Source organism: Nyctereutes procyonoides, unplaced genomic scaffold, assembly GCF_905146905.1.
Source record: "Nyctereutes procyonoides isolate TBG_1078 unplaced genomic scaffold, NYPRO_anot_genome, whole genome shotgun sequence".
NCBI classification, from domain to species: domain Eukaryota; kingdom Metazoa; phylum Chordata; class Mammalia; order Carnivora; family Canidae; genus Nyctereutes; species Nyctereutes procyonoides.
Window position 1 is genome coordinate 37,821,969 of NW_026575126.1, and position 17,238 is coordinate 37,839,206.

At 58.4% G+C, this 17,238-nt stretch overlaps 1 protein-coding gene across 1 annotated transcript; it reads left to right on the plus strand.

The window, feature by feature from the left end:
- Positions 1 to 10,484: 10,484 nt before the first annotated feature.
- Positions 10,485 to 17,026, plus strand: MSLN (mesothelin). The gene is made up of 11 exons (XM_055339861.1): positions 10,485 to 10,534; positions 13,998 to 14,085; positions 14,531 to 14,574; positions 14,681 to 14,780; positions 15,039 to 15,214; positions 15,310 to 15,465; positions 15,567 to 15,709; positions 15,793 to 15,920; positions 16,238 to 16,332; positions 16,606 to 16,792; positions 16,866 to 17,026. The coding sequence occupies exons 2-11, from the start codon at positions 14,001 to 14,003 to the stop codon at positions 16,952 to 16,954; spliced, it is 1,203 nt and encodes a 400-aa protein (XP_055195836.1). The 5' UTR covers positions 10,485 to 10,534; positions 13,998 to 14,000; the 3' UTR covers positions 16,955 to 17,026.
- Positions 17,027 to 17,238: the final 212 nt, after the last annotated feature.

Sequence of the window (17,238 nt, forward strand, 5' to 3'; positions counted from 1 at the left end):
ATTTACCGTATGTTTCCCGTGTGCAATGCCAGGGTTTACACGCGGGGGGAAACGGGGCCCGTGGCCAGCCTGGGCCGCTGCGACGGGGCGTGGGCGCCCTGCTCCTTGCACTGGGACAGACGTGGACCTGGGCGTCCACTCCGGGTGTGCCCACAGGACCCCCTTTGCCCAAGGCTGGCCACCGGAGCTCCGGGTGGGCACGGGCACGGTTCCACTGAGGTGCATGCAGCTGCCCCCGCGTGCAGGCTGCCATCAGTGTTGCCATGGGAGGGACCGGCCCCGTGTCAGTGTCCAGTGCTGCTGCAACGGAGGACAGCAGCTGGGGTTTACGACCACAGAGGTTTATCCTCTCAGAGCTGCTGAGGCCACGAGGCCAAGGCCATGGTGTCCGCAGGCCCTTCCGGGGGCCCCTTCCTGCCTGGTGCGGCTGCTGGTGGCCCCGGGCAGCCCTCCGCTGCTCCGTCGCAGGGCTCCCGCATATCTCCTCCTCCCTCCTGTCACTGGATTCAGGGCCCAGACTCCTACCAGCATGATCTCGTCCTGACGTCCTTGATGACATCTGCAAGGACCCTATTTCCACATGAGGTTTCATTTACAGGTTTGGGGGACACGTTATTTGGAGGGCACCATTCAACCCACCACAGCCCTCATGTCCAAGATTTTTTTTTTAAAGATTTTTTTATTCATGGGGAGACAGAGGGAGAGGCAGGCTCCCTGCAGGGAGCCTGCTGGGGGACTCGATCGCAGGACCCTGGGATCACGCCATGAGCCGAAGGCAGACGCTCAGCTGCTGAGCCACCCCGGCGTCCCCCTCATGTCCAAGTTTTTGTGGGATCCTCAGGGTCTGCTGCATAATGGGATGCATCTCCCCAGGTCTGTGGACTGTGTGGACTGCGCTGGCCCAGGTGCAGGGCTGGGAAGGACCACACGGGCTAGGCTGTCCGACAGCCAGGCTTGGGCCAGCAGGTGTCTTGCAGGCAGGCAGCAAGGATCCAGGGTTGGGAAAAGTAAAAGGTGTTTTGTCCTTCCAAAAAAAAAATGCTCAGGGGCTCCTGTTCTGGTTCCGGTGGAAGAGCCTGCAATTCTTGATCTTGGAGTCATGAGTTCGAGCCCATGCTGGGTGTGGAAATTGCTTAAATCAATAAAAAATTTTTTAAAAAATTTCTTAAACATGTGATTTCAAAAAATTACTACATCGTCCAGTGCTGCTGTGTTGTATACCAAGGCGTCTGCAAAACGTTGGGAAGTAGAAGTGGGGCTTGCTCCCCCTGCCCTGCCGGGTGTAGGAGGAAGGATGTGTGCAGGAGCGGCCTAGGGGCCCACGTATCCGACCATGGGCGGGCACGGGAGGGGCTTCCGGCTGCAGCAGGGCCCCTGCCTGGGAGGGAGGTCAGTAGTTGGCCGTTCAGGGTGAGTCGTGAAGGTCAAGACCGGCCTCATGCCCCGACAAGAATGTCCAGCCTCTTGAATGTGCTCCCGTGCTTTTCGTAAAGTGTGGGTGGCCAGCTGGGGGTGTCCCTGCCAGGTGAGGGTCTGCATGCTCGGGAGTTTCTGGGTAAATCAGCCTAGGTCCCTGTGGGTCATGGGGGTCGTCCTCCCCTGTCTGGGGGAGTGTGGGCACAGCTGCTCACCCCTTCCACTCTGTGAGGCTGCGGCCCTGGAGGGACAGTAGGGAAGGGCCCACGTGCGGTGCCCCCCGTGCCCCTTTCTCAGCATCCAGGGAGAACAAGCAGGTTCCGGTGCAGGATCCGGGTGCCCCGTCTGAGCCCTCCCGGCCGGTGCAGGTGCAGCCTGACTCCCCGGGAAGCCGAGCGCTCCCTGGGCTGAGCCGGGCTGCCCTGTATTTGCTGCAGAAAACCACCACGGGCAATGAGTGCATCATTAGCGCCTCCCGCTGTGGCCCCACGGCTTGTCAACAGGTGTGAGCCTGTGGCAGCCCCGGGAGACAGCGGGCAGCAATTAGCCGCTAATGAGAGGCCTGCTCCTGGGGGACAGGGCGGGGGGGGGGGGGGTCCGGGGAGGACGCTGAAAGGGCCGCTCCCCCAGACCTCCCTGGGGTTGAGGTCACCACGTGTCCACGTGCATGTCTGGCCCACTGACGCCCAGCAGCACGTGATCCTCTGCCCATGTCCCGAATCCTTTCTGGGGACACAGTGTCGTCCCTGCCCTGCTGCCATGTCTGAGCTGCCTCCCGCCTCCCGGGCTCCGTGGACCCCCGAGGCCCTGGGTGTGGCCCCTCTGATGCTGCCACCTGTCAGCCAGCCCCCGCGGCCCCGGAAGGACCCTGCAAGGTGCTCCACGGAGCTGGGGCAGGGATCGCTCAGGGCAGCACCCAAGACAAGATCGGGGTTCCGGAACCCGGCCTGGCCTGCTGCCTGTGGGAGGGTCACCCTGAGCACTGGGCCCCAGAGCCCAGCCTAGAGAGGTTCCAGCTGGTGAGGTCATGGGCCCTCTTCAGAAGACACCTCCCACCGGGTCCCCTCCCTCCTGCCCCCACAGTCTCCTTGGAGGACAGCCTCCAACTCCCGTTCCTTGGGCTGTAGAGTCAGGAGTAGGTGAGGGGACAGGGTGTCCCATGCTCTGTAGGACATGATGTCTTCCTCATGCTGGGGGCCTGGGAGGTAGGAGCCAGCTGCCTTGGTAGAGACGGGGGGCAGGGAGCCACTCTGCAAAACAGAAGACCCCACGGGGGTTCACTACACCCGCGTCTGGGATGACGTGCCTCCCTGACTCTGACCCGGAAGAGCTGCAGGCCACAATTCCCGGAGGTCCAGGCTGGTCTCTCCATCTCTGCGTCGGTTCCCCTTCTGACCTGGGGCCACCTCCACCCTGGGCAGCCCCAACTGCCCACGCACCCTGGGGCCTTTGGGACCCCAATCTGGGCCACTGCTCCCAGAGGCCATCCTGACTGCAAGGGTGCTGGGAGGCGGGCGTGTGCTAAGAGCCAGGGAACAGTGAGGAAGCAGTGTCACCCTCTGATGGCCACATGGGCCAGCCCTACCAAAGGTTCGTCACATGGAAGCTGTCCTGAAGTGCAGTGAGGTCCTTGTAGGTATGGCAGGTTCTTGAGAAGTGACCAGCCATGAGGGGTTATGGTGCCAAGCAGGGCACAGGTCAAGTCTGGGGGTGGGAGGGAGGGGCGAGTCACCCCAGGGGCCCTGGCTGCGCAGGCTTCAGACCATGCGCAGAACACCTGCCACATGGGGGCCACCGGCCAGTCCTGAGCTCACCAAGGAGGCTCCACGGGAGAGCTGGTCCAGGATCCAGTCCACATCCTACTCCTGGCTGGTGGTGCCTGAGGCCATGAAGAAGGCGGCTAGCTGGGTGCGCTGACCGGAGCCTATCTAGGACCCGGACCCGGGCCTGGGCACTGCCCGTCAGCCTGGTCCCCAGTGAGCTACCTGTCCCACCCCAAAGCACCCTGCCTGGCTGTGCTGCACTGTCCTTGAGCTCATGCCACTGTCTCAAGTCCCCACACAGCAGGTGCGGAGTTGGAAAGACATTTCCCAGGTGCACATCCAGCCACAGCTGGAGTTTGTCCTGGGGCACGTGGGACATGTAGGAGCAGAGGGTGCCTGGGGTGATTCAGATCTGTGTGGAGGAGGCAAGCTGGCCCAGCCACGGCTCCTGGCTGCTGCCCCAGGACTCCAGCCTATGCTGGGGGGGAGTCAGTGAGGGCGGCCCCGCATGCTCACTCTCCCTCCTGCATGCCTTGCACATCGTGTGGGGTCTGCAGATGCTGTGGTGGCTGTAGGGTGCCGCCTCCAGGAGCAGCTGGGAGGCACTGCTGCAGCCCCTCACTCCAGGTCAGCCACGCGGGTGGGGTCACCAGCCAGGCTCCCCTCCCCAGTCCAGCCATAGAGCCGCCCACCCCCACCTCTTCCTGTAGTGGCTGGAAGGTGTTGCAGGAGACACCTGCTGGGATCTGGGCTAGGATGGCACCTGCCACAGCCGGCAGGTGGGCCTGGATGAGAATGTGACGTCCTGGCTGCGCTGTCCCTGGAGGCCAGGTCCCAGGTGGCACAGGAGGTGGCTGGGGCAACACTCGGCAGCCAGGCTTGAGGAGCAGGGGTCACTGATCAGCAGTGCCATCTCCCCTTCAGCCCCCAACTCAGGACAGCGGCCCACAGACACCAAGGTGTCTGGGAAACAAGCCAGGGTGCATCTGTGCCATGTTGGGGGTGTGCTGGGTCCCCCATCTAGCTGTGCATGAGCCGCCTCTGCTCCTCTGAGAGGGCATGAAGGCAGCACCCAGGATAGTCCTGCTGGGGGAGCAATGATGGTCAAGGGGAGGGTCTGGTGCCCAGCAGGCCACCCCAGCAGCAGCGGGCCGATGGGGGGACACACAGGCTCCACTGGGTCTCAGAGCCCAGGGCTTGGGGTGGCAGTGGCAGGTGTAAAACTTGATCCTGACCCTGGGACCTGACTACCCCCCCACCGTGGGGCCTGACCCACCATGCCCCACCCCCCACCCCACCCCGGGACCTGGCCCACCACACCTCCTGACCTGGCCCATGCCACTGACCCCCCCTAGAACTGGCCTGTGTTTCTCACCCCTGAATGAAGCAGCCCCATCCCTGGCCCTGTTGGGCTGTGTGTTTGGGGGGTGCACTTGGGCTCCATCTGGGGGCAGTTAGTGAGGTGGGGCCGGAGTCACAGAGGCCAGGGGGTTAGTGGCCTAGCATTCAGTGATGGCGCGAGGGGGGCGGCTGTGGCCAGGCAAGGAAGGCCGCCTCCCCAGAGTCTCCAGAAATCAGCCTGGTAAGGCACACGCTTAACTGCCTGAGGCTGAGCCACCCAGGGGCCCCTCCTGCTTTCTTCCTCACGCATGCACCTCGTTCCCCAGCGCCGTGCACCTGTGAAGTCTGCACCTGCCCCAGTCTTTCTGCCTGACTTAGGCGCTGCGGCTCTTAGTGTCCAGGCACTTGCCTCCTCTTCTCAGGTCATGGGTTTATTTATTCTCTTTCTTTATTATTTAAGTAATCTCTATGCCCAACACGGGGCTCAGACTCGGGATCCCAAAATCAAGAGTCCCATATTCTTCTGACTGAGCCAGCCAGACACCCCTTCTCTTTCTCTCTCTCTCTCTCTTCCTTTCTTGAAATTTTTTTCAAAGATTTTATTTATTCCTGAGACACACAGAGGCAGAGACACAGGCAGAGGGAGAAGCAGGCTTCCTGCAGGGAGCCCGACGTGGGCTTCGATCCCAGGACCCCGGGATCATACCTTGAGCCGAGGGCAGACCTCAGCCACTGAGCCTCCCTGGGGGCCCCAACTCTGCCCTCTTTAAACAGTAATTCCCCTTCCTGCCTGCAGCCCCCGGTAGCCTCCATTACGCTTCCTGCCTGTGGGTTTCCCTAACCTGGACACTGCATGGATATGAATATGTACACAAGCTGGGTGGAGAGACAGAGGAGAGAGACACGCAGACTCCCCACTCAGGGCAGGGCCCGATGTGGGGCTTGATCCCATGACCCACGGATCATGACCTGAGCCCAAATCAGGTGTTAGATGTTGAACAGACCAAGTCACCCGGTGTCACTGGACATGGAAAACATGGAAAATGCATCCTCCCACGTCTGGCTGCTTCTGCTGAACATCATGTTCCCGAGGCTTGCCCACGTCGTGGCCTGTAGCCCCATTCCTCTCATGCCTGACTCCCATTCCGTGGCACGGACACACCCCATTTTTTTGTTGGTCTATTCCTCTGTCAGCGGGCTCTTGAGCTGTGTCCACCATTTGGCTCCTGCGGCTAATGTGCTGTGGGGAGCACAAGGATCTGCTTGAGGTCCCATTTTTTTTTAAAGATTTTATTTATTTATTTATGAGAGACACACAGAGAGAGAGGCAGAGACACAGGCAGAGGGAGAAGCAGGCTCCATGCAGGGAGCCCGATGTGGGACTCGATCCCAGGACCCCAGGGTCACGCCCCAAGTCAAAGGCAGATGCTCAACTGCTGAGCCACCCAGGGATCCCCTTGAGGTCCATTTTTAAATCTTATGGGTGTATCTTAAGTTGCTGGGTCACGTAGTAAGTCTGTGTTTAAGTTTTTCAGGAGCTGCCAGGCCGGTTTCCACAGTGGCTGCTCCATTGAACGTTCTCACCGGCGATGCACAGGTAACCATTTCTCCATATCCTTGTCAACAGTGGTTATGCTGTTTATTTATTTTTTTTCAAGAGAGAGAGGAGAGAGGGAGGAGGAGGAAGAGGAAAAATGACTAAGTCGCATAGTTAGGTGTATGTTTAACTTCTTAAGAAAATGCCAAACAAGAGTGACCGTATTAACAGGTACCAGTGACATACGAGAGTTCCAGTTGTCTCTGCCAACACTTGACGTTGTCAGTCCCTTTGTTTTATCTTTCTTTAAAATCTTAAAGGAATTACTTATGGTTTGTTAGATAAATAAATTATTATTTATAATAAAAAATAATAATAATTAAGTTTTTAAAGAATTACTTATTTTTTATTCAGAGCGAAAGAGAGCATGAGCAGGGGGAGGGGCAGGCTCTGAGCTGAGCAGGGAGCCCAATGTGGGGCTCAATCCCAGGACCCTGGGATCATGCCCTGAGCCAAAGGCAGATGCTTAACTGACAGAGCCACGTGGGGGGGGGCCCCACAATATAGTGAATCAGCAATTCTATCCATCACTCTGAGCTCATTACAAGTGCACTCCTTAATCCCCATCACCTACCTAACCCTTCCTCCTACCCTCCTTCCCGCTGGTGACCATCTGCTTCTGCTCAAGAGTCTGTTTCTTGGCTTGTCTCTCTTTTTTTCCTTTGTTCATTCGCTTTGTTTCTTAAATTCCATGTAGGAGTGAAGTCATATAGTATTTGTCTTTCTCTGACTTATTTCACTTGACATTATACTCTCTAGCTCCACCCGTTTGTAGCAAACAGCAAGATCTCATTCTTTTTTTTTTTTTTTAAGATTTATTTATTGATGATAGAGAGAGAGAGGCAGAGACACAGGAGGAGGGAGAAGCAGGCTCCATGCCGGGAGCCTGACGAGGGACTCGATCCTGGGACTCCAGGATCGCGTCCTGGGCCAAAGGCAGGCACTAAACTGCTGAGCCACCCAGGGATCCCCTGATCTCATTCTTTATTATGGCTCAGTAATATTCCCTTGTATATGGACGTAGCCCACCTGTTCCTTACCCACTCATCTGCTGATGGACACTTGGGCTGCTTCCCTAGTTTCACTATTGTAAATAATGCTGCAGTAAACATCGGCGTGCATGTATCCCTTTGAATTAGTGTTCTTGTATTCTTTGGGTGAATACTCAGCAGTGCAATTTGCTGAATCATAAGGCAGTTATTTTTTTTAACTTTTTGAGGAGCCTCCATACTGTCCCCCAGAGTGGCCGCACCAGTTTGCATCCCCACCAACAGTGCACGAGGGTTCCTTTTCCTCCTCCTCCTCGTCAAACCTGTTGTTTCTTGTATTGTTGATTTTAGCCGTTCTGACAGGTGTGAGGTGATATTTCATTGTAGTTTTGATTTGTATTTCCCTGATGATGAGGGATGATGAGCATCTTTTCTGGTGTCTGTTAGCCATTTGTATGTCTTTGGAATATTGTCTGTTGGAGTCTTCACCCCACTTTTTATTTAAAAATTTTTTTAAATGGAAATTAGTTTGCTGTTTTGTTTTTTCAAGATTTGTTATTTATTTGACACACACACACAGAGAAAATACAAGCAGAGGGGAGCATAAGGAAAAGGAGAGGGAGAAGCTGGCTCCCCGCTGAGCAAAAATCCCGACATGGGGTTTGATAGTTTGATACCAGGACCCCGGGATCATGACCTGGGCTGAAGGCAGGTGCTTAACCAACTGAGCCGCCTAGGTGCCGCCTGCCTACTTTTTAATTGGATTATTCATTTTGGGGGTATTGAGTTTGGTAAGTTATTTATCTATTTTGGATAGTAACCCTTTATCAAATATGTAATTTGCGAATATCTTCTCTCATCCCCATGGGCTGCATTTTAGTTTTGTTGATTGTTTCCTTCACTGTGCAGAAGCCTTTTATTCTGATGTAGTCCCAATAGTTTAGTTTTGCTTTTGTTTTCTTTCCATTAGGAGACATATCTAGAAACATGCTGCTACAGCTGATGCCAGGTAAGTTGCTGCCTCTAGGATTTTTATGGTTTCAGGTCTCATATTTAGGTCTTTCATCCACTTTGAGTTTATTTTTGCATATGGTGTAAGAAAGTGCTCCAGTTTCATTCTTCTGCATGTGGCTGCCCAGTTTTCCCGACACCATTGGCGGGACAGCCCGTCCTCTTCCCATTGCATATTCTTGCCTTGGGCCTATGTCTTAAACCCAGCTTTCCTGAGCTGTACTGCCCACAGCACACAGCATACCTGTCTGAGGCGTACGGTCCCGTATCTGCTGGTATACTCACTGTGAAGCTTCTCCTGTCGCCTCGATGCTCACACACTCAATTGCTCTAGGATTTTACTTTTCCTTCAGACTTGATGTCTCCTAATGATTTCAACCCAAACATTACAAGGGAGAGAAGCACTTATATTTAAGACCTATAAGGTGTCACCATCATTTCAGCAACAATTGTTATGTGACCTGCAAGTGATGTGATTTATACCCTCCTTTGCCGTCAGAGCCGAAGCAGGACGTGGGCTCCCCTTGCACATCTGCAACGGGTGTATGCTTTGCGCTCAGACCACAGCTCCTCAATGCACTCACAAAAGAAATTTCCATACCTCAGAATCCATTGAACTATGCAGTTGAGGAGCTCCCACCTGACTCTCAATTGGAAGTAATGAATCCTGTTATTTTTTTTAAAGATTTTATTTATTTATTCATGAAAGACACACACACACACACACACACACACACACAGAGAGAGAGGCAGAGACACAGGCAGAGGGAGAAGCAGGCTCCATGCAGGGAGCCCAACGTGGGCCTCGATCCCGGTTCTCCAGGATCATACCCTGAGCTGCAGGCGGCACTAAACTGCTGCACCACCCGGGCTGCCCATGAATCTTGTTATTAAGCCCATCCTGTGGACTTTAAAATTCCAGACTGTGTGCTTTTCATTTCTAAAACTTCTAATTTGGTCATGTATTTCCTACATCTCCATTCATGAGAGCCTACTTTCCATTACCCAGTTGAGTACAGCTATAATCATCATTTTAAAACCCTTGTCTGGGGGGGATCCCTGGGTGGCTCAGTGGTTTAGCGCCTGCCTTCAGTCCAGGGCATGATCCTGGGGACCAGGGATCGAGTCCCGTGTCATGTTCCCTGCATGGAGCCTGCTTCTCCCTCTGCCTGTATCTCTCTCTCTCTTTCTCTGTCTCTCTCTCTGTGTGTGTGTCTCTCATGAATAAATAAATCTTAAAAACCCTTGTGGGGCGCCAGGTAGCTTCATTCGGTGGTGGTAGGGTGTGTGACTCTTGATCTTGGGGTTGTGAGTTCAAGCACCACACTGGGTGTGGACAGTACTTAAAATCTTAGGAAAAAACCTTGTCTGATAATTCTAATAACTGACTCATCTTGACATTGGCTTCAGGGGATTCTTCTTCTGTGAGGATGGGCCACCATTTCCTGGCTCTCTCTCTGACAAGTAGTTTGGATTTTTTTCTTAAGTGAAGTATAGATGACACCATCTTGGATTTTATCGTGAACACATGACCATCAGGTTGTAGGGACTCTACATTATGTTATATTCCTATGAAGACTGTGAGTGCTTTCGTTTTGGTGCCAATGAACCTGGTCAGGCTGGAGCTGGGGCCCTGCAAAGCCTGAGGTGGGCAGACGCCAGTCTCAGCCCATACTTCCTCTTCAGCCGAGCTGTTTCCAGGATGCCCCACACATGCACGATTCAGGAGTCTGAAGAGCCTTGGGTAGAGTTTAGACAGAATTTGCGGTCCCCTCCTCTGGTCTCTCCCTTCCAGAATTATCTATTCATTCTCTGGTGTCTGCTTATCCTGGGTTCCTTCGTCCTTCAGCCAGAGAGGAGCTGGGATCTCTGCTGGAGCCTCAGCACACACACCGCCGCAGCCTCGCCAGCCTCATGTCTTCAGGGGAAAGCTGCACCACACACACAGGGAAATCTCCCTGCTGCCCTCCTCCCTGAGGGTCAATTCCCCATGAAAATCTGCGCACTTTCATTCGTTCTTCAGAACCTGCAGGGGATTTTTTCATTTTGTTTTGGTTGCTGTGGGTTGGCCTTTCTTTCTTTCTTTCTTTCTTTCTTTCTTTCTTTCTTTCTTTCTTTCTTTCTTTCTTTCTTTCTTTCTTTCTTTCTTTCTTTCTTTCTTTCTTTCTTTCTTTCTCCTTTCTTTCTTTCTTTTAAAGCACTTACTCCTCTACTGACTTCTGGAAGTTGATTTCTTGTACTGGGCAGCCTTGTTGAATTGTTTTATTTTTTAAAGATTATTTATTTGTTTGACAGAGAGAGAGAGAGCACAAGTAGAGGGATCAGCAGAGGGAGAGGGAGAAGCAGATGCCCTGCAGAACAGGGAGCCCGACGTGAGGCTCAATCCTAGGACCTCAGGATCATGACCTGAGCCAAAGGTAGGTGCTTAACCGATTGAGCCCCCCGGGGGCCCCCTGAGTTCTGTTTTAATCGGCATTGGGTTTGGCTGCATATACTGGAAAGCCCAGCTCGTAGAAGAGGATCAGACACAGGCAGCCATGTACCCACAAATCAGCAAACGGGCCTTGTCAGGGATGTGACGCCAACACAGACTCTCCACTGGGAATTCGGGTTCACAAAATTATTGGAGGGGCTGGTTGGTGGGAACACGGGGGCCACCGGGGATGCTGGCTTCTGGCTGGACCACGAGCGCTGCGGGCTGAGGCCGGTATCGGTGTGCGGGCGCTGGCAGCCGGCCAGGCCAGAGGCGCACGTCGTCTGACCTCCGGGCCCCGCCACAGCCCAGGCAGGGTGGCCTCCACCTCCTGTCAGCGGCCGGCTAGGTCCCCGCGGGCCCCACATCGGCGGGCAGTGCCTGAGCTCGTGGAGCTGGCTCTCGCCTGCATTTGCCTCCTGCCAAGCGCGGGCTGGCAGCAAACCCTTCCCTGGGCTGCGAGGCTGGGACCGCTGTGCCCTGAGCCTGGCCCGCGCTCCAGGAGCCCCGGCTGAGCGCCCCCCACCCGCTGACCCCTGACCCCAGGCTGCTGGGCGGCCTGCAGAGAGCCTGCCCCGCCTCACTGGGACACCGCACCCCACTCTGCACGACTGGCTGTGCGCCCCCACCGAGCCCTGGCCTGGGAAATGGGGAGGGAGACCCTGAGGAGCCAGGCCCCACCCAGCTCAGACGCACCTGCTCCTGCGCCCCGGGGAAGGCCAGGCTGTGGCAGCCCTCCGCCGGGGCCCTCCTCCTGGTGGCTCCCAGCACAGCCACTGCCCGCACATTCCTGCAGCCTGCCGAGGCCCCGTTTGTGTCCCTTGGCCCACCTGAGGGCTGCCGGCCTCAGGGCCACCTCCCCGCTAAGCTGAGGAAACCAAGCACACTGGCTCAGGTTTGGTGGATCAACAGGCACCAGGCCAGGGCCACCAGGGGAGGTTCCCAGGAGTCTCCTGGGACCCAGTCCAGTGTCCAGGTCACAAGAGACTGACCACGGTCTCCTCTGCATGGGTTTTTTTTTTTTTAAAGAATTTTATTTATTTATTCATGAGAGACACACAGAGAGCGAGGCAGAGACACAGGCAGAGGGAGAAGCAGGCCCCATGCAGGGATCCCGATGGGGAACTCGATCGCGGTCTCCAGGATCATGCCCTGGGTTGAAGGCAGCGCCAAACCGCTGAGCCACCCGGGTTGCCACCTCTGCGTGGGTTGGGGACAAGGGCCCGGCTGGCGTCTGCGTCACCTGTGTGGGCATGCCTGGGGGGGTGAGGGTGGGGTCATGTCCATCTGCACTCCTAGCACCCCTAGCCAGGGTCTCAGTGGGAGAAGGGTTTAGCCAAGGCTGGTAGTGGGAGCCACCTGGGAGGTTTCTGGCCACCCCAGAAACCCCCACCCCTACCCCCTGAGATTCCCTCTACCCAGGTCCTCACTGCACCTGGGGAGTGTCACCCTGGCTCTGCTCAGACAGCAGTGCCCTCGAGGTCAGCTCTGGGCCGGCTGCAGAGCATGTATGTGCTTGAGGCTAAGTGACCGTGTAGCCAAGACCCTAAGCCTGGAATCGGCTCCCCTGCCCACTCTCTCGGAGGAGCCTGAGCTTGTGAATGTGGTCTGACTTCATTTTCCATCACTTGAGGACCAGACCTTGGGAGGTTGGGCTGGGGTGGGAGAATTGCAGGGGGGAGGGACGGATGGGGCAGCACGTGGTCACCGCTGGCCAGATGCGATGAGCTCAGGACCCTCAGGCTGTGGAAACGACCTGCCATTGCTCTGTTGTAGACGCAGCCACCTCTGCCTCCTACTGCATGCCGAGACCCCAGGTGGTAGCAGGACAGGGACCGAAGGGCAGGGCAAGGCCGGTGTCTCTGTGGCCAGGCCGCACCCAGGGACCTGGACGGGGCCTGAATCTTCCCCGCCCAGCGTGTGCCGGTATCTGAGCAGCGCCCAGCACACAGCAGGCGCTCAGCCCGTGTGCAGGCGGTCCCTGAATAGCAGGTGACCAGGAGGATGCCGGTCGTGGTAGACTCGGGGAGCGGGTGGGGTCCCGGACACCACCCCTACTCTGTCCCTGCTGGGACCCACTAAACCGGCACTTAAGAAACGAAGCCGAAAAGGAAGTATGACCGCAGCTTGACCCGGGAGACAGCACGGGTTTGGACTGTTTGCATTTCACACGCAAACATGCGCGCTCCAGGCTGGCGGGAACGGGCTTGAAGGTGCAGGGCAAGTGCAGGTCACTGTGGGGGCTGTGCCCTGACAGCTGACGTGCCTCTGTGGCCCCAACCCGGCCTTCCTGGGGAGTGGGGGTGCGAAGGGTGCAGATCCCGGGGCCGTGGCGGCCTGCAGAGGCTCCCAGGACACCCCCACCTGAGGTGAACGGTGGTGGGGGCACCACCCTCATCCATCCAAGGGCTGGGGGCCTCGCTCCGCTGCCCATTTCCTGGTCTGGGGGTCAGGTTTTCTCCCACCTGCTCTGGAGCCTGCAGGGGGAGGGCCGCTCCCCGGGCACTCCCTGGGGCTAGGCTCTTGGCCAGGCTGAAAAGGGCTGTTGAAGCATGAACGTGCTCCCCCCCCCCCATTTCTGAGCCTGGGTGGGGCTGACGCAGGCTTGGGCGGATGCTTAAGGGGTGCGTGGGCTCTGCCCAGCCCGGGGAAGCCTCCCTTTCTGGGCCTCCCTGGGAGGGGTGAGTGGAGAGGTGGCCTGGTCTCTCACAGGTCCCGATCAGTGCTCCCCACGAGCAGCTCCCCACCCACTTCCCCACCCGACAGGGGCCGCAAGGCCTCCCCAGCTCCACTCCAGAAAGGCACGGTGGGAGTGGCTTCCCAGAATGCTGCCCACCCACTGCTGCACTCAAGGGCCTGGCAGGTAGGAAGGGGTGTTGCACCTGCTGAGGCCTCTGTTCCGGGAGGCTGGGAGCCAGGTGGGTCCCGCCGGCCTAGTCCACCTGGGCCATGGGTGGGGTAGGACGGGAAGGAGAGATCGGCCACACCCTAGGCAGTGGGGCAGGCGGGTCACCCGGCCCTGTCCCCAGCCCTGGTGTAAATGGGGGAACTGAGGTCAGCCTGAGCCAGAGGTGGCCCTGCCTTCTCAGCCTAAACTCTCACCTCACCCTGCCCTGCCCTGCCCTGTGGCCAGAGGGGAGGGATATGAGCCACCAGTTGGTCTCTCACAGCTGGGGGCCTGGCTGACTCAGACCTGGAGGGGGAAGGCCGGCCAGGCAGACTGGTTGGCCCTGGCCCTGGGAGCAGGGCCGGAGGCCACCCGCAGGGGCCTGAGGAGGTTTGATCTGGGGCTCTGAGACCCCTCCAGACCCATAAGGCCCTGCACTGGCCCAGGGCAAGGGGAGTGGGGGGCCAGGGTGGGGGTCTTGCCCCAGCGGTGGCGGTATCAGAGTGGCTCTTTCCCGCAGACAATGGCCCTGCAGACTGCTCAGCCTCCCCTGGGGTCCCGTTGGACCTCCACACGTGGCAGCCTCCTGCTCCTGCTCCTCAGCCTTGGTGAGTGACGGGGTGGGCTGCCGCGAAGTGCTGGGGTTCAGAGAGCATCAGAGGGCAGCTGAGGTTCTTCAGAAAGACTGCCTGCCTCATACCCCCGCCCCCGGCAGGTGCCCTGAGTCCCGGTAGGCTGTCAGCCGTGTCTCTGCCCCCAGAGCTGCCTGTGTCCTGTGTCCCTGCTGGGCCGCTATACCCTGTGGTACTGGAAGCTGAGCCAGGGCAGTGACGGGGGCTCAGGCCCAAGGGACAGTGTCCATGGAATGAGCTTCCATTGCCCTGAGCAGCGAGGTCTTAGGAGGTGGCTTGGGCTCCCTGGGGTAGGTTGTGAGGTGTCGAGGCGGGGTGGGGGGGGCAGCTTTGCCTCCTTCCTACCCAGAGTGGGGGCCTGTGGCAGGTACACCCAGGAGTCCTTGGCCATCCCCTCAAGCCTGTGCACCTTCCCCTGCAGGGTGGGTGTTACCTTCCAGGGCCGAGGCTGCAGACTCAAGACTGGTAAGGTCCCTCTGGGGACAGAGGAAGATGTCTGACCCTGGGTGAGGGGTCATGCATGCATGGCTCATGCATGCATAGCTCAGCCACAGCACCACTCTGCCCTCAGGGTGTCATGACCCTATGGCTGCAAGGCACCTCCCGGGACCCGACCTGGCAGCGGCCTGAGCTCACTGTCATCCTCTCGAGGGACCGGCGGGACACACAGAGTAAGCAGAACACCCTGCCCCCTGGGCTGTCAGGACACCTGGGCGTGGGGATTGTGGCATGGGGTCCCACCTGCTTGTACATCTCTGGCCCTTCCTGGCTGCATGACAACCTCGGAGGGTGCACAGAATCACCCCATTTTGCTGATGTGTGAACTGAGGGCTGGAGGGAGTCATGCATTATCCAGGGTCTCGGCAAGGTTTGGGAGGAGGAGGTTGACAAGAGAAGGCCAGTCCACAACCCCCCGCCTGCTCCTGCAGAGGTCTGCCCCCCAAGGCAGAAGGCCCACGTGGTGGATGAAAACCTTGTCTTCTATGAGGAGTGGGAGCTGGAGGCTTGTGTGGACGGGGCCCTGCTGGAGGCTCAGATGGACCGGGTGAACATGGTGCCCTTCACCTACCAGCAGCTTAATGTTTTTAAGCGAAAACTGGACCAGGTAGTTGGTGTTGGGCTCATGTCTGCCCACTGGGCCACAGTTTCGTCAGGTGCCCAGGGAGTGGCTGCGGCCCTCACAGTCACCTCCCGGGGCAGCTCTACCCACAGGGGTACCCTGAGTCCCTGATCCAGCACTTGGGGTACTTCTTCTTCGAGATCACCCCTGAGGACATCCACAAGTGGAACGTGACATCCCTGGAAACAGTGAAATCTCTTCTTAAAGTCAGCAAAGGGCACAAAGTGGATGCTCAGGTGACAACCTACCTGGAAGGAGCAGGTGGTGTGGGGTTGTGCAGACCCCAGGGGATGCGTTTCTCCCTGGCCCAGGACACCTCCGTGGCCTCCTTCCACAGGTGGCTGCCCTGATTGCCCGCTACGTGGCGGGAGGGGGCCAGCTGGACAAGGCCACCCTGGACGTACTGGCCACCTTCAGTCCCACGTACCTATGTGTCCTCAGTCCTGAGCAGCTGGGCTCTGTGCAGCACAGTGTTATTTGGTGAGTCCCAGGGGCCTGCCAGGCATGGTGGGCGTGATGTGGCCCGCCCAAGCTCACTGCCCGGCCCCATGCTGGCCCTCCAGGGTGGCCAGGGACCAGGACCTGGATGCATGCCGCCCACCGCAGATGGACGTCCTCTACCCCAAGGCCCGCACTGCCTTCCAGAACCTGAGCGGGTCTGAATACTTTTTGAGGATCAAGCCCTACCTGGGTGAGCCAGGGAGAACACCTGGGGGCAGGATGGCCGGGCCTGGCTCTTACCCCACCCGGCAGCTGCTGTCGCCATGACAGGGGCTCCACACGGCCTCTGCCCTTACAAGGGTGTGTAGGTTGACATCCGATGAGTCCCACTCAGGTGCTCCCTCGGCCACCCACACCTCTCCACCCACCCAGAGGGTCAGGCGGTCACCCAGGTTCCAGGCCCAGGAATTCTGAAGAAGTGGGCTTCTTGCAGCAGCCTGTGCTCAGACGGTTAGACTGGGGCCTGTTGTGAGGTGTCACGCTTGGTGCCCCTCTCCCCGCGGGCAGGTGGGGCCCGCACCGAGGACCTGCGGGCTCTCAGTCGGCAGAACGTAAGCATGGACACAGCCACGTTCAAGACCCTGCGGAGGGAGGCGGTGCTGGTACGGCTGCGGGGCGGGGCCACACGGAGAGGGGCGGGGTCACAGAGAACAGGGCGGGGCCACACCGAGAGGGGCGGGGCCAGAGGCGGGGGCCGCAGGACAGCCCAACCGTAAGGGGCGGGGCCACACGGGGCTGCCCCGGCCACCGTCAGCTACAAAGTCTGGGGGGCTCAGGCAGGGTGCTTGGGCCCGGGAAGCCCCGGGAGGTGTGGACACGGCAGACCTTCTGGGGGAGGATGGGCGGCCCTGACGGCCACGTGGGGACTCCGGCAGCCGCTGACTGTTGCCGAGGTGCAAAACCTTTTGGGTGCAAACCTGGCGGGCCTGAAGGCGGAGCAGGGGAACAGCCCCGTGCGGGACTGGATCTTACGGCAGCGTCAGGATGACCTGGACCGTCTGGGCCTGGGGCTCCGCGGTGGCATCCCCAACGGTTACCTGGTCATGGACCTCAGCTTCCGAGGTGGGCTGGGTGGCTGGCTGGGTGGGGCTGGGGCAGAGCCAGGCATGGCGCCTGAGTCACTGTCTCTGCATAGAGGCCCTCTCAGGGGGCACCCGCCTCCTCGGACCGGGACCAGTGTTCACCGCCATCCTGGCTCTGCTCCTGGGTTTGACCCCGAAGTGAGCCCACTGCTCTGGACGCTGGACCTCTCCTGCTGCGAGGCTCCCTGGCCACCCCAAGGGGACTGGAGTTCAATAAAAGGCCACCATTCTTCCCCGCAGAGATGCCCTGTGGTGTTCTGAGGGCGGGTGGGAAGGCCCGACTGTGTCACCTGGTGGATGTGCTTCCTGAGCGGTGGCCCCTCCTATCCGCACGTGGAGATGAGGGTCCAGGGGCCTGACTCCGGGCAGGGGGGTGGCCCTCGGGGCCCTCTTACCACTGTTTCCATTCTCAGGGCCTTCCCTCCG